At 53.6% G+C, this 15,918-nt stretch overlaps 1 protein-coding gene across 1 annotated transcript in view; it reads left to right on the forward strand.

Annotated features, from left to right (window-relative positions):
* Window positions 1-15,918, forward strand: part of IGSF21 (immunoglobin superfamily member 21) — a 249,825-nt gene that overhangs the window by 165,993 nt on the left and 67,914 nt on the right. Inside the window, exon 3 of the mRNA XM_060080255.1 lies at window positions 3,240-3,361. Within this exon, the coding sequence (XP_059936238.1) occupies window positions 3,240-3,361 (122 nt within the window). The remainder of the gene's footprint in view (window positions 1-3,239; window positions 3,362-15,918) is intronic.

Here is a 15,918-nt window from a genome sequence, read left to right on the forward strand (position 1 = left end):
GGAAGGAGATCAGTGCTTGTCTCGGGCTGCCTGAGGCCAGTTTAACCACAGCAGCCAGACGCAGGCCCCAGAGAAAAAGATGTAAATAAAACCAAAGTAAAACTAGGTGCGTCCTTGAAACTCCCCTGTCCCTGGGCCTGGTACAGCGATTTACGATTCAGATAATTCTTCGGTGCTTTATCTGGGGTGTGTGGGTATGTGTGAGTATGTGTGGGGTGTGGGTGTATTTTCCCACTAATAAAAGCCTCAGTCCCGGAGAATAAATTTGAGGAGACAGTTTTACTGACAGATTTTTTTTCCTTCCTTTGTATAAAAAAAAAAAAATGGAGTGAAATTTGAAATGGGGACGATAAGGGCTGCCGCATTTTAGGAGATAAAAAAGCAGTACCTGAAGGGAGGCGAGGCTGCAAGTCAAACAGGCAGGATACCTTCCACTTTTATGACTTTAGGAGAAAATTACTCAAACCTCCGCTGGGCTTCTGGCATCCTGCCTCCTAATGAGGCAGCTGCTGAGTGTAGAGAGAGAGGGCTGGAGAGGCACTTAGTTCATCCTCAACCCTTTTCAGCCTAGGGGGTGGGATGTGAACTCTGGTCTGGGAGCCAGAGCTCTGCCAGGAGCCCATTGTGGGACCTCGGATGAATCACTTTGCCTCTCCAAGCCTCAGTTTCTTCATCTGCAAAATGGGAGATTATTGTCTATTCTGCTCTATACAAAGAGATGTGCTTCAAGCAGATTTCTCAACCTTGGTATTGTTGACATTTGGGGCCAGATAATTCTTTGGGAGATTGTCCTGTGCATCGTAGAATGGTTATAGCATCCCTGGCCTTTGCCTGGTAGATACAAGGACCACGTCTTGCCCCTGAGTTGTGACAACCAAAACTGGCTCCCGACATTGTCAGATGTCCCCAGGAGGAGGAGGGGGCAAAATTGTCCCCCAGTTCAGGGGTCTGGTTTACAGGTACTTTGCTCCTCTTCCTCACTCTTTCTCCATTCTCATCATCCCCTGTTTGGGAAGCTGGTGAGAGGCAATGTGAGAGGACCAGAGGATGAGATGTCTTGCCTTCTGACTGCACCCACGCACAGTCAGAAAAGCGCAAAGCCCTCAGAGAGGGAGCAAGTGAATTGTATGAGTGGTGGATGAGCCTGCTGGAGACACAGAGGCTTGAGCTCAGCGAGGAGACACCGTGTAGTGGGAAGTCCCACCACTGACCCCTCTCAGGGTCCTGGAGCTGGTGAGTGTGTTATCATCACTCTAACCCTCACCAGCCGGGGATCCCTGGGGACCCCGGTACTAATAGAGGTCTCCTACTCTTATGAGCTTGTGGTTTGGGGAGGGTGAGCCATACTCTTGTAGCTCGTAGCTGGCACACAGCTGGCACTCAATAAATGCTGGCTGGATTGCACTGAATCTGTGTTCCCTAAACCAGCAGCACTACCACCTTGGCCGGACAGATATGGTCCAAGTCAGCTGGGGTCCAGATGTGCCCAAAGGAGGCCAGCTGCCCCGGGGCCAGTCCTCCCAAGAAGGTGGCAGACCCAGCTCCAGGGCCGCCTTTGCTGGGCTGGGGAAGCACCTTTCGGCATCTCCCCCCTCCCCCAAGCCCCTTGGAGAAACCCCATCCCAGCATCTCCCCCCTCCCCCAAGCCCCTTGGAGAAACCCCATCCCAGCATCTCCCCCCTCCCGCAAGGCCTTGGAGAAACCCCACCCCCAGCCCCTCTCCTGCCTCCAGCACACAGAGCCACAGGGAGTTAATTCCACTTCTTCAGGAAGTGGAGGCCTCCCTGTTGCAGGCTGTTAGCGAGAAGCCCCGCTGAGCGGCGAGAGGCTGCAACTCTATAATAGAGTTGCTGAGACAAGCGGAAAACTGCAGCCGAGTAAACAGATAAATAATTGAAACAGTGACAACACATACCTTGCTGCTTTGTGGAGTAACACGTTCATTAGCCGGAGGCAGCACAGCGGTGGGGATGGGGATGCGGACGCGGACAGGCGGCAGGAGGGATTAGGGAGCACTTTGGTCCGGCTTTTAATCAGCTGTGAACAGCTGGGCACCCGAGCAGCCTTTGTCTTCCAGCGTGGGCTTTATTACCACCTCCTGAGAGCCCCTGCCTTCTCGGGGCCTCCTTCATATTCCTATGTGAAACGGGGACTTCCTGACACCCCTCCTGGCCCGTCCCAAGGGCAGCCAGAGGCAGGCAAGTCCCCCACACTGTCCTCTTCTCTCCATCGCTGGTGTCAGTAGACTGGGTTCTCCCTAGCCACCCCAGGTTCCCCTGTCTCCAGACAAGTCCCTTCAGTCTCTTCTAAGGCCAGAGGGAGCTTGGAAATAGAATCTGAAACTCTGCACCTCCTTGGTCTTCGGGGGAGTTGAGTTCCTTTGCCCACCAGGCCCTCCCTGATGTGGCTCCCATTTCACTCCTCGGAGTCTACTCTCTTCACTTCCTCTCTGCCCCAGGCACTCTGAACACAGTCTCCCTTCACTGAGCACAGATGCTTCTTTCCCACCCCAGGGCCTTTGCTCCTGCTGTCCCTTCTGCCTAGAAAGCACCCCCTCCATTTACCAGGCTGGTTCCTACTCTTCCTTCAGAAGACAACGTACGTACTGCTTCCCACAGGAAGCCCTCCATGATTACCCTATCCCCAGGATGGGACCTCCCCCTCCTCTGGGCTCCCTAGCTATTCTGGTCTTCTCCCTTGAAGACTTTATTGGAAACTGTTGCAATTTCGCTTGTTTGAATCCGTATGAGCTCTTGGTACAGGTGACTGCCCTTGGCCCCAGTTCTTCTCTTTTTCTATCCAGGCTCCTCCCCCATTCCCTCTCTCCTTGGGCGGGGATGGCTTTGGCACTCTGGCTGACTCTGCAAAACACATTCACACTCTCTGGCCCTGTCTGCGGCTCCCCAAGGTTTGCTTGTCATTTTTGCAAGGCCAGCAAGTGGGATGCAGCAGTGGGACCACCTGGTGCATCGGAAAGGGCCCGGAGAAGAGGCAGCCTTACTCCTTCTTAGCTGTAGGGCCTCAGGACGGCACTTGACTTCAGAGCCTCAGCCTGCACATCAGTAATGTGGGGATGACCTGGGAGGATAATAGTGATGGTTGTGACATCTCCCCAGAGAGGCTTCTCCTGGTGCTGCCTGCATCTCCCCAGCATCCCAGGAGCCCACTCACTGCCTGGAGGAAAGGGATGGCAGGGCTGGCTGAGAGCTCACCTGTGACTCCTCTGTGCTCTCTTGCAGGTGACGGATGGCGGCACCATCAAGCAGAAGATCTTTACGTTCGACGCGATGTTCTCCACCAACTTCTCCCACGTGGAGAACTACCGCAAGCGAGAGGACCTGGTGTATCAGTCCACCGTGAGGTGAGGGCTGGGCGGTGTCCGGGGGGCCACTTCGCCAGCCCTTTCATGTCTATCCCACACGCAATGCTCTCGGAGTGGGGACGGGGGGGTCTCAGGATCACCCTCCATGGGCTTGGAAGGCAGAGCTGGGGCTGTGCTGCAGGAGGGGGACCCGTTCCCAAGGGGAATCATCCCCTGGAGGGAAGAAGCAGGAAGGGGTCAAGTTGCAGCTCTGCCACATGGAGCGGACCCTTTATGTCGGCCTCTCCAGACGGCTCCTCCAACAGTCCCGCAAAGTGGGTTTTCCAAACCCCTTTCCAGGTGAGGACACTGAGGTCCAGAGAGGGTGAGCAATATGCCGAAAGTCACACAGCCAGAAATGCCAGAGGTGGGATGTAAACCAGCTCTACCCGGTTCAGAAGCCTGTGGAATACGTCCTATTGTTCCCCACGGGCTCTAAACCTGGGAAGGAAAACAGACCCTAAACAACCAGACCCTAGGTTCAAAGCAGCAACAGGATGGGGAAGGAAGAGCCCTTGGGGATGGAGATACTTAATATTTCTGCCCCTACCCCTTTCCTAGAAGACTTTAAGATAGCGGATCCCATTCTAGGCCCTGCTGTGTTCTAGGCATGTGGGCGCCCACGGCCCCACTCCCCTCCCGCCCACTGCCTAAAAGGCCCCAATCCTATTGTGTTGCTCTGACCCTTTACACTTGATGGGTGCTGTTCCCTTTGGTCACCTGGTAAACTCATCAGCCTTCAGAACCCAATCGAGCAGGTCCTCCTGTGGGACACCTTCTTTAGACAGCCCGCCACCCCGGCAGAACTGACCTCCCCCAAAGCCAACGGCTGCGGCTCCTCCAGAACACACACACACACGTGTGCATGCTTTTTCACACTACACAGCCAAACACTTTGCCTGGTGGCCAGGCAGAAAGTGGCAGTCTGCTCCAAAACTAGAGGACAGCCTGGCTACACCAGGCACGCAGGGAGATGCTGCAGGAGACAAGCTGGCTCGTGCTGTGCTTCATGGGGTACCTGCCACATCCCCGCTTATGCCTTACCCTTGACCCGCCAGGAGGATAAGGCCCCACTCTCCACACACAGGTTGGTCCTTCTCTCTGTGACCATGAGCATCAGGACAGAATGGGTGCTCCCCCTTCACCTTGCATCCTCAGCTCTCAGCACGAGGCCTGACACACAGTAGGTACACAATAAAATTTCCAAATTGAGTGGATGACCCTGGGCACCCTCCTTGGCCCTTTGGGTGTCCGTTTCCCTGTGGATAAAAGTAGAAAATGGGACAAGAAGATTGCAAAGGGTAAATCCAGCCCTGCATAGGGAATCTGGCCGGTGGTCCTTCCATGCCCACTCTGGTAAGAACGGAAGGTGGGTGTGCTCCCCTGGAGGACCTTTCTGGGTGCTCCTCTCTCTGGGCTTTGTGTTAGGAGCTCAGACCCAGCGTTTGTTGGGGGAATCTGGTGAGAATGTGGATGTGAAGAGGCTCCAAAGAGGTGTACAAATGACCACACAGATACCTTCATCCATCTATTTATGATTTCTCCTACACCCGCTTCCAAAAATGATTTGGGGTGCCTTAAAGCACACTTAAGACCCACCAGTTACCATCAAAACGAAAAAAAGGTAAGAACTCATTTTGGAGAAGAAAATAGCTATGCTGGGAGCCACAGATGATTTTGCACAAGTGGACATTTAGATCACCTCCAGCTTCCCAGAAACCCGTCTCCGCCTGCTACACCTGTGCCTAGTTACCAAGGTCTCTGGGAAGCAACAGCTCCCCACATACCATTATTTTCAGTCCCCCACCCACGGCTGCAGGTATGGTCTCCAGGGTGTTTCCTTGGCTCTGACCCCCACCATCTCATGTATCCAGAGCACAGCCCTGGTACGCAAAGACCTGGTTCAAAGCCCAGCTCAGCTACTTCCTGCTGAGTTACCTTGGACCATAAGGACCTTGACCTCTCTCTGCCTTGGGTCCTCACCTGTAGAGCAGGCTTAATATGATTGGCTTAAACAATCGTTGTGGGGTTTGATGAGACTTATGTCTGATGGCTTGAGTTCTAATCCTGGCTCCTCCACCCCCTTGCTTTAGTGTAATCTCGGGTTGGTAACTCTGAGTTTCCCAGTCTCTAAAAGGGAATGACAACAGGAAGAAGCTCACTGCAACCTCGTGAGTTGAGTTAATAATTTGCGTAAAGTGCAGCCGTAGTTGCTGAGTGGTGCCTGCATCCTGTTATTGCCTAGAAAAGCCCTCCTTTCCTTATCATAAAAAAAGGGGGGCTTCCCTGGTGGTGCAGTGGTTGAGAGTCCGCCTGCTGATGCAGGGGACACGGGTTCGTGCCCAGGTCCAAGAAGATCCCACATGCCGCGGAGTGGCTGGGCCCGTGAACCATGGCCGCTGAGCCTGCGTGTCCGGAGACTGTGCTCCGCAACGGGAGAGGCCACAACAGTGAGAGGCCCGCATACTGCAAAAAAAGAAGAAAAAAAAAAAAAAGCCCTCACCTTTTCCCAAATCTCATAAAACCCTCCCCGTGCACTCTTTCTCTTGATCCTCACTAACAACACCTGGAATGCAGGCAGGTATTATTATTATTATTATTATTATTATTATTTTCTGTAGTCCTGATTTTACAGATGGGGTCAAAGTTCAGCAAGGTCAAGGGACTTGCCCAAGGGTCCCCTGCTATAACAACATCAATTTGGTTGGACCTCATCCCAGCCCTCCACCACACTGCCTTTCTCATTTTACAGCTGAGGAAACCGAGGCTCAGAGAGGGGAAGAGACTAGTCCAAGGTCACACAGCAGCTCAATTGCGGCCAGTGCTCTTTTCTTCCCCAGGCTTCTCCTGGAACCTTGGTTACAATGGTGTGGGGGGGGTCTCCCATACAGAGAGCAGCAGGGCAGGGGGGCCTCAAGGAAGCCACAGAAGAAGGGAAGGAAGGAGCAGACCCTCTTGGAGAGTCTAATCCAGTCACGGAGAGTTGCAGCCGCAGGAGCAGCTGTGCTGACTGAGGCCGCTTCTCAGGCTGCAGGGCTTCGTTAAGGCTGGTGAGGGGTGCGGGACTCCACATTTACATATAAATGAAGATGTTTACAAATTAATGCTTCTCATCTAGAGAGAGTCCCAGCTCCACAGCTGTCTGGGCCGCTTCCTCTTCAGCTGGGGAAATTGGGAAGAGAATGAGACTGAGAAGATTACCAAGAGTTGGAGGAGAGCAATTTTCTGGGCAGCCAGGGGAGCCTTAGGGAATCCCAGGGCTTTTCCAGCCACTGGTGGGGTTCCCGGAGGGATGGGAGTCAGGTGGGGTGACAGGGCTTCTGTCCCCAGGTTGGGGGTGCAGGTGTGGGGCCCCAGTTCATGACCTCTTGGGCAGGTCACTGCCCCTCTGCACACGCCAAAGATTTCATCGATCAAATGCCTTTCTAGTTCTGAGCCTCAGAGCCCAGAACTCCCAGTTTGGAATTGACAATAATTTATTCCTTCAAAGGATATTTAATTGAGCACCTACTAGGAGCCTGGTATGATGCAGGTGCCGGGGATCCTGTGGGGGACAAGAAAGACGGGGCTTTACACTCTCGTGGGGGAGACAGAGAGGAAACAAGAGAAGCAAGACGTCAGTAAATTTTTCATGACACATTCCACAAAGATGTGAGTCCGATGGTGATGATGTAACGAGGGGCGAACAGCTTGCAGTGCCAGGAGGACTAAGGTGCTGGGGTGGCAGACAGAGCCTCCCAGGAAGGCGGCCCTGGGCTGAGACCTGTGGGCTGAGAAGGAACCATCCATGGCGGGGACAAGGCAGGTGTGGCAGACGTCGGAGCCCAAGTGCCAGGGAGTTGAGGTCTGGGAGCAGCCTCGACCAATGACTAATAGGAGGTGTTAGACGAAACCCCAGTCCCCTCTTCCCTCCAGTGGGGCAACTCAGATGTGTCTTCTCCACTGTCCCCGAGTTCCCCAGCGGGACTGAATAGCCTCCAGGATGCAACTATGTTGACTTCCTTCCTGCTCAATCCCCACTCCCTTTCCAGCTGCCTGGGATACCCTCCTAAATAAGCCAGCAGCTCCCAATTGATTCCTTGTCTCAGGTTCTGTTTCTCAGGGGCCCCTAAGTGGGGACATAGGATATTAGTAACAGTCCCACCTGCGGGCATCCTGCACATCTGCCATCCTCTACCCCTGCCCTCTCAGGCCCTGCCTCGGGCCCCGTTCACCTGTTCCATCAGGCCAGGCACAAGTGGACCAGATGCATGGACCCCCCTCACTGAGGGGAAGATTGTGTGGGCAAAACTCATTAATCCCTGCAGAAGATGACTGTCCCCAGATGGCAGCTGTGACCTCCTTGGAGGTCAGGGTGAATCACAGCGAGCCTTCACCAACCCCTCCTGCCCCCACCACACGTTGTGCCTTCTGTTTCCCGAAGTCCTCTGCAGTCCATGCCCCATCCCATCAGCCCAGGGTGTCCCTAGGAACACCAAGCAGGCTTCACTGGCCCTCATTGGGCGGTGAGGGAAATCTAAACTCAAGGGTTCAAGAGTGCGCCCCTCCCACGCCTTGCCCACCTCTCTTTGCCGAGGCCCTGCTCATCCTTTCAGGTTCAGTTTACATGTTGCTTCCTCCAGGAAGCCCATCCTGACTGCCCAGACTGGGCCAGGCACCCCAGTGCCCTTCCCCTCCCACACTCACTGCCCTGACACTGGGTGTTCAAAGTGCCTCCTGCACTCGACCGGAAGCCCCACGAGGATGGAGATTGGGGGTGATGTCTTCACTGCCATCTCCCCAGCCGCCCAGCCCAGTGTAGACAATTTGTAGATAATTGTGGAGTGGATGAGTTAGTGGTAGAAGGCGTGGTGGATGTCTTTCACTGATGCTGTCACGGCTGTGGGATAAACTTTGGAAGAAGGAATTCAGGCCTTCCCCCAACCCGGGCATCATTTATTTATCACAAAGGAATGGAGCAATTGCTGTATGTCAGGGACGGTGCTGGTGATAAAATGGTGAGCGAGGCATAATCAGACCTGCTCTGGTGAGTCTTACGATGCAGGGGGTGAAGAGAGACAGACTATAAAAATGTGTTTGAAAGAATACGGAAAAATATCTTCAGTAGGTGATGAGGAAATAAGGGAATGTGATGGAGATGATGAGAGTCGTGGAGTATGTGTGGTGGCGGTAGGGGGAAGGGGGAGCGTGCTGTGAAGTTTCTCATAGGAGACATCTGAGCAGGGATCTATAGGATAAAAGAAGCCCGACAGACCAGGCTGGAGGTAGGGAGGGCATTCCAGGTAGAAGGCACAGCAAGTGCAAAGATCCTGAGGTTTCTGAGAAAGAGCTTGGCGTGATCTAGGAGCTGCCAGAGGGCCAGCGTGGCCAGAGTTCAGGGAGCAAGGAAACAAGTTGGCTTTTATGCTCAACGTCCTGGAAGCCACTGAAGGTTGGGGTCTCATGTGATGTGTCTTGTAAAGCTCACCCTGCTTGCCAAGGGGAGCATGGGTTGGAGGGATCAGGTAAGGAAGACCAAGCTTTCCTCAGAGGGGTCTGGGGAGGGAGAGAGAGGTCTCTTCATGGGTCTCAGGACTTAGATTCCAAACCTGAGTGAAGCTGGGAGAGGGAGCTGGCCCACCGCTTCGGGCTGGCAGGGGCCAGGAGGCAAAGGTGAGGGCTGAGAGCTAGCTCTCTCACCCGGGTCTGAATGCCACGTGCTGTGAACATGTGACCAGGCTCCATTTCCGCCCCCCTCCCTGCCCCCAAACCTGTAGGAGGTTGAGAATGGCTGGGACGGTGGGGGTATGGGGCAGAGCCTGGGGGCTTCGCGGAGAATGTGAGTGCACAGTTACACCTTCCTAATTCATATTTATCAGAGGAGGGAGATGTGGGAGAAATCAAGTAAATGAAAAAAGAGCCTGGAGGATTGAGGACACGGAAAGAAATGCCACTTGCTTTATTACTTTGAGATGCATCCGTTCGTGTAGTCTCTTGATAGCTCATATTGAGTGTTTGCTCCATTCAAGGCACAGAGCTGGGGGGCGGGGGGCACAGTGCCCAGAGGTGGGCAAGACGCAGCCCCTGCAGCCATGGAGCTTAAAGCCTTCTCCCTCTACCTGCCCCCCACCAGCCCATAAGCTCCTCCGAAGCTCTGCTCTATCGTTTTCGTCTCAGTGACCTCAGAACCTACTTGGCATTTAGAGAGGAGCTATAAATATTTGTGGGATGAAAGGAAAGAGGAGATAAAACATGGAGATAAATAGCTAACAATTCAGGTAATCAAGTTCTGGCTACCATGGGGAGGATTCAGATGTAATGCAATGATGAATCAGAGATGGAGAGCCCGGGCAAATCGTGGAGAAGGTGGCATTTGAAGTGACCCTAGAAGCATAAGTAGGTTTTAGACAAAGAGGAGCCTGGGAGCGGATACTGCAGGTAGCGGACACTGTCTGTGCAAAGGCACGGAGGCAGGTAGGGAAGTGCTGAAGTAGTAGCAAGGCTGCTCCAGGTAGGCAGACGGAGGTTTCAAAGTCACAGCTCTCTGGAATCTGTTCCAAAGGAAAAATGGGGTTGGTTTTAAAATAGACATATTCACTGTTGGGTCCAAAGATCAGAGAGGGGTTTGTTTCCCTTTGAAATGTTCCATGTCCCTTCTGTAGTGTCAGCTGTTAGCGGGCAGGGCAAACTCCTTCTCCACCGTTGGTACAAAAAAAAAAGTGCCCTCTGACCCTTGTTGATTTGCAAGTGTGAATTCCACAGCTTATCTCTTTGCACGTTACAGTGGACCATACATCTTTTGTCTCCAGAACGTACATAACCCGTGCTGCCTGCACAGGACATGGTCCTTCATTTATTCATTTATTTGAGCACTCAGCAAACACACATTGGACACCTACTATGTGCCCAGCTGGTGCTGGGTGCTGGGAGAGTGGATGGGGAACTATCAAGATTACACCCAGTCCTTGACCCACTGTAAACCCACTGCTCTCTCTCCCACCCAAGAAGCGAATGAGCCAGTGACGCTGTAAGGATAACTGTGAACCCTTTCAGCACTTCGTTCATAACAGCTGCCTCTGAGTAGCATCATAATTGAACACCCCAGGTCTCCAACCCCAAGTGGCAGCTGGGCCCCAAATCAACACCAGGGATTATTTTAGGAGTCGGGGCTGCAATCTGCCGCCCAGGAAGTTTTCAGCTGAGTACTCCCCTCACAGCCCACCGGGCCCTAAAGGAGAGGCTGCCAGTTATACCACCTGAGCACGAGCTACCCTCCGTGGTGCCTATACCACAAGCCGATCAGTGCACCCCCTGCATTAGGATCACCTTGGGAGTTGCTTAAACATATCAATTCCTGGGCCCCACCAAGACGGAATTTGATTCAAGCATCCTGGAGCAAGGCCTGGGGAAGCAGTCTTTTAAAAAAAGTCTTCCAGGTAAAGATGTTGGCAGCGAGATTTGCAAAGCTCTGCTGCACACAGCACCTCCCATCAGCTCCGATGTGCAGATGGGGCCAAAGAATTCAGCGGGAAGCTGCAAGGCACAGATAATTCTCGTTGCTGCTGGTAGCCGGTGGGTGACAGACGATGATGTTCTAAGGCCCCCAGGGGCCAGACTCGTTTGGGTTAAAGATGACAAAACAGCTGGACCAGCCAGTGACCTCCCGTCCAGGGCGACCTGACAGGCACCAGCTGTTTCAGGAGGCTGGGCCGTCCCCACACCAAACACCACGAGGTATCAGCAGATGGGGCATTAACAGTATCCTGGGCCCAGTGCTAAGCTTCTCGGAAAGTGGGGCCTTGACTGGGGGGCAGGGGGCTCAGGAGCAAGATGTTCTTTCCACAGCCCCCTGGAATTTTCCCCGAAGGTGGAGTGTACCCACACTTTCTGAGCCAGAAGTTTCACTGGACCCCATCGCCAGCCTCCCACCCACAGAGCATCCATTAGGGAGGAGTGCCTGGACCCACCCTCTGTGTCGGGCCTGCAGGAATTGCTCTGCAGAGACGCCTGCCCTCAGCTGTCCCTCTTGGGTCTTGTCTCTTAGAACTGGACCCTCCCTTCTTCATCTCTAGGTCCTCAGCGCCTGACACAGGGCCTGGGATGGAAGCCCAGGCCCTCAGTAAAGGTTTCTTGAATCAATAGGCTGACAGCTTATCCAGATATGGAATTGTCTGAATTTCAAACAGTCAGCAAAGCTTTTTTCCATCCATCATCGGTTTAACCTGAGCAACCATCTCGTGGAGTGCAGATCTCAGACTCATTGAATCCTGTTATATAGATGATGACACGAAAGAACAGAGAGGTACAGTCACTTGTCCAAGGTCACACAGCTTGCACATGGGGAAGCTTGGGTTCATACCCAAGCCGTGGCGTTCAAACAGCCACTGGAGTCATATTGGGTCTCTGGGCCATCAGGGGCGGGCTCATCCAACAAGCAGTCATGAGTGACCACCCCGTGCCAGGAACTCTGCCAGGTGCTGGAAACTCAAGTGACTTAGTGAGAGTACGTGACCTTGTGTCTTCATCCCGACATGTCCCCACATGAGCGCATGTGCACACGTGCACACACACAGTGGATCTGTGGCCCCCCATGCTTGATGCCTCCAGGTAGGAAGCTGCCAGAGTTAGTCACCACATTAAAAATAGACACTGCCTGGCAGTTCCAGGCCCCTGGACTCGCTGGCCAAGGAGACCAAGTGATGTCCAGTTCGGGTCCTAGAAATGCAACTCCCAGGTCTCCTTGGCTGCCTCCGCTGGTGGCATCAATTCCATTTACTTGCTGAGAAATCCATTGAGGCGAACGTGCTCCCACTGCTCTGCCTAAGTCCTCACGGAGCACGATGGCGTCCCGTCCCCCCACTTTCCACCTGCCCCTGCTGCCCTCTCCTCTCCCTGCCTCAACCCCCTGGTGTTAACATCTTAGCTTCCACTTCTCTCCTCCAGCGGTCGCCTGCCCTTCTTTACCTTTTGAAGCCCAGCAGTGGGTCCAGGCCCCGTCCTCCCCGACCCTGTTGCCTCCGCGCAGAATCAATGCTACCGACGATGCTCCAGGAGAACCCTGCGCATTGCCTTCAGCGCTTCTCATGCCAGGTGGCAATTTTTCACTCACACAAATCTGCCCCCACCCAGGCCATGAGCAGCCCAGGTGGGCCAGTACCGGCGGCACAGGCTGGAACTCGGTACCCTCCCAAAGGACCGGTCCTGGTGGGTCCTGTCTCCCTCCACTTCCCACGGGTAAAGGTCGACCTTCTTCTGCTTTTGCTCCTTGAGTTTCAGTTTTTCCTACGGTCTCCCTTTCTTAGTGTGATCTTCATCTTTCCTTCATTTCCCCCTCCCCGTGCAGGGGCTTTGCCCTCCTGTGCACACAGACATACACGTGCACGCACACACACAAGCATGATGCTTTTCATTCTCCTCTCCCTGCACGTTCTTGCATCTCTTGGCTTGGAGTCCCTCTATGGCCCCAGAATCTCCCCAGCAGCACAGACCCTGGATCCCGAGGCTCCAAGTGGGTCCCCATTCCACACTGGGGGTGGCATCCTGGGTACTTCTCTGTGGTTGGGTCTTGGGTGAGTGGAGACATTAGACACAGTGACTGAGATGTGTGTACTCTGCTGAGTCCACAGCTGGCACAGAGCAGCACACTGCACCCACCCACCCCCATTCTGCATTTGTCCCCAGGCCCACTAGGAGTCTAGTGGGACTCCCAGAACTCACCCTTCTCACCAGTTTCTTCCCAGGGGAGGGAAGTGCTTGCAAAGCTGTCTGCCGCCCTCTGGTGACACCCCGGGGTATTGCAACTAGGGAGCCCTCTGCCTGTGCCCCCTCCATCACCAAGGATGGGTCTTGTCCCTCTAGAGTAGGGACCTTCCTCTCTTCATCTCTAGGACCTCAGTGTCCAGCACAAGGTCTCAGTCGAAATCTGTTAAACTGATGAGCTGACAGATTATCCAAATGTAGAATTATTCTTTCAAACTGTCAGCAAAACTTTCCCATCCATCATTTGCTTAAACCCTATGGAGTGTAGATCTTAGACCCTATTTTGGGGGACCAAGCTCAGCACAGAGAGAGGAAGTGACTATCACAAGAGCTGGGAGAGCTTCCCCATCACACGGAACTTTCCTCCTCTGGGGGCCTCCCCCGGGAATGGGGCTGAGCCCCTGTGCCGAGGGGATGGGGTGGGGAGGGAGCTCTGGCAGTTTGCCTTTTACCAGGGGCCTTTCGGAGACAATGTCTTCCCCCAGGATCAACCACGAGGAACTGCAAGCCCAGTGTCAGGCGGCACCCTGGGTAAGGGGGGTGGAATGAAGTTCTGATGACAGGTCCCAGGCACCACGGTCAGGACTTGCCCTAATTATTCACTCGTTGTTTAAAAAGTGTTTCTTAACTGAAGACCTCGGGGGACAAGGGTGAGCAAGGGAGACAAGAACCCTGTCCCCACGGAGCTGATATTCCTGGGGTTATGCTGGCAACACAGGGAGAGGACGGGGGCTCTCTGAAGCCTGGTTGGCAGGATGAAGCAGCCACGTAAAGTCCAGGGAATGAGCATTCCGGCAGAGGAGGAAGCAAGGGCCTGGGATGGGAGCAAGCTCCATGTGACAAGGAAGAGCAGAAACAAGCCCAGAGAGGCTGGGGAATTGACAGGCCCCGCGAGGACTCTGGGAGATGAGGGGAGGAGTCAGCAGAGGCCAGATCTCTGGGTGCAGGCCTCTTGAACCTGACCATACCGAGGAATCGCTTGTTACAATACAGATTCTCATTCCGTGGGTCTGGGGGAGGGCCCCAGGGCCTATGGCTCCAGTCATCCCCCAGGTGAGGCCAATGCCGTCATCCATGGTCCACATCAGAAACATCCGGGAGCTTTACACACTCCTGATGCCCAGGCCAAGCCCTGCTGGTTAAGTTAGAACCTTGTGGGCAAGGGGATGGGGACTCGGACATCAGTTTTTCAAAGTCACCAAGGTGATTCCAATACTCAGGCAAGTTTGAGAACTGCTGTTGGAGATCATTCTGGGTCTTTAGAGAGAGTTTGAATTGTATTCTAGGGGTGATGTGGAGCCATCAAGGTCGATCTTGTGTCTATGTGTGTGTTGTTAAAAGACCCACCTTAGCTATTGGAGAGGTTGTGAAAGTGAAGGCAGAGGGACCAGGGAGGAGAGGCAGCTAGGGTGGAGGTGGAGGGAAGTGATGGGAGAAGAATTTGGAAGCAGAGCGGGCAGGACTCACTGATGGACTGGATCTTTGCTTCCCCCACGAGAGTGATGCCATAGCCAGAGCCCTGAGATCTGAGAACTAACAAAATGCCAACGCCAGTGTTTTTCAAGCTCTTATGCCCTGCTGGAAGTGCTTTACACACCTTGACTCATAAATCCTTGCACTGTTGGGGTTATTACTACCCACATTGGTAGGTGAAAAGGTGAAGCTCAGAGAGGTTAAGTGACTTGCCCAAGGTCACAGAGCCGGAAGGTGGCCGAACCAGGATTCAAACCCACCAGCTACGGGAGAGGTCAGTGGCAGAATACAGGCTCACAGCCACTGCTATGTAAGTGCTCCAGCAGGCTCAGGGTACCAGGATATGGGACCCCCATTACTCTTGGCTATGATGCAGGTAGATATGCAACTATGGTTTGCCTCTATCACATGCTATCTGTGGTGACACTGGGCAGGACTTTGAGCCTCAGCTTATTCATTGGTAGGAGAAGAATGATGATTCCACCCCCAACCCCGAGCTCTGGTGAGCTTTGCAGGAAATCTAACCATCAAAATGCCTAACACCTAGCACGTGGCGGTATTAAGTAAAAGACAGCTGAATCACAGGTGCGTGTCTATAATATGCTTTATAATGTATATATATTTCTGTATGAGACAAATTTTATACCATAATGCAAAATAATAATAATAATAATAATAATGGAGGGGAAATGTTGTTGGCTCATAGGAGGCCCTCTCCATTTGCCCCAGCAAGGACCCCTGTTCCCTAGGGTCTCAGGAGCCTCTCCCATCACCCTTCCTTGACTGTCGCTCCTGGAGGGAGGGACCATGTCTGCACCCACCCACACCCACCTGGGCCCGGCAGAGCTCAGCACAGAGGAAGGGTGGAAAGAATGAATGAAGGATCTGGCTTTTCCTTCTGCTTTTCAGGGACTCTCCCCTGGCCCCCCCTCCCAGGTGACCTGCCTGAGTACAGCTCCTACCCACAGTCTGGCCTGGAGATTTTGGGGGAGTGAGTGGGGAAAGGAATCACTGAACACTGTGTTCTCTTTTTCATTCAGTGAACATTCTGAGCGCCTCTGCTGAGCCAGATGCCAAGTTAAACAGAGCAGGATGACATGAGGGAAGAAAAAAACCCCTCCCCATCCCCCAAAGGAAGGGCTATTTGCTGAACACTGACGTGGTTTAAACATTTTACGTGGGTTGTGTCATTCAAACCCCACAACATCCCATGAGGTAGGCCAAGCCCCACGTCCCATTTTACAGATGCAGAAACTGAGGCCCAGACAGATGCGTAAAGAGACAGTTGCAGTACAGTGTGTGGCGCTGTGGGATGGACTGTAGGGTCCAGGGCATGTGGGTGGGGA

The sequence above is a fragment of the Mesoplodon densirostris genome, chromosome 2 (assembly GCF_025265405.1).
Source record: "Mesoplodon densirostris isolate mMesDen1 chromosome 2, mMesDen1 primary haplotype, whole genome shotgun sequence".
Taxonomy (NCBI): domain Eukaryota; kingdom Metazoa; phylum Chordata; class Mammalia; order Artiodactyla; family Ziphiidae; genus Mesoplodon; species Mesoplodon densirostris.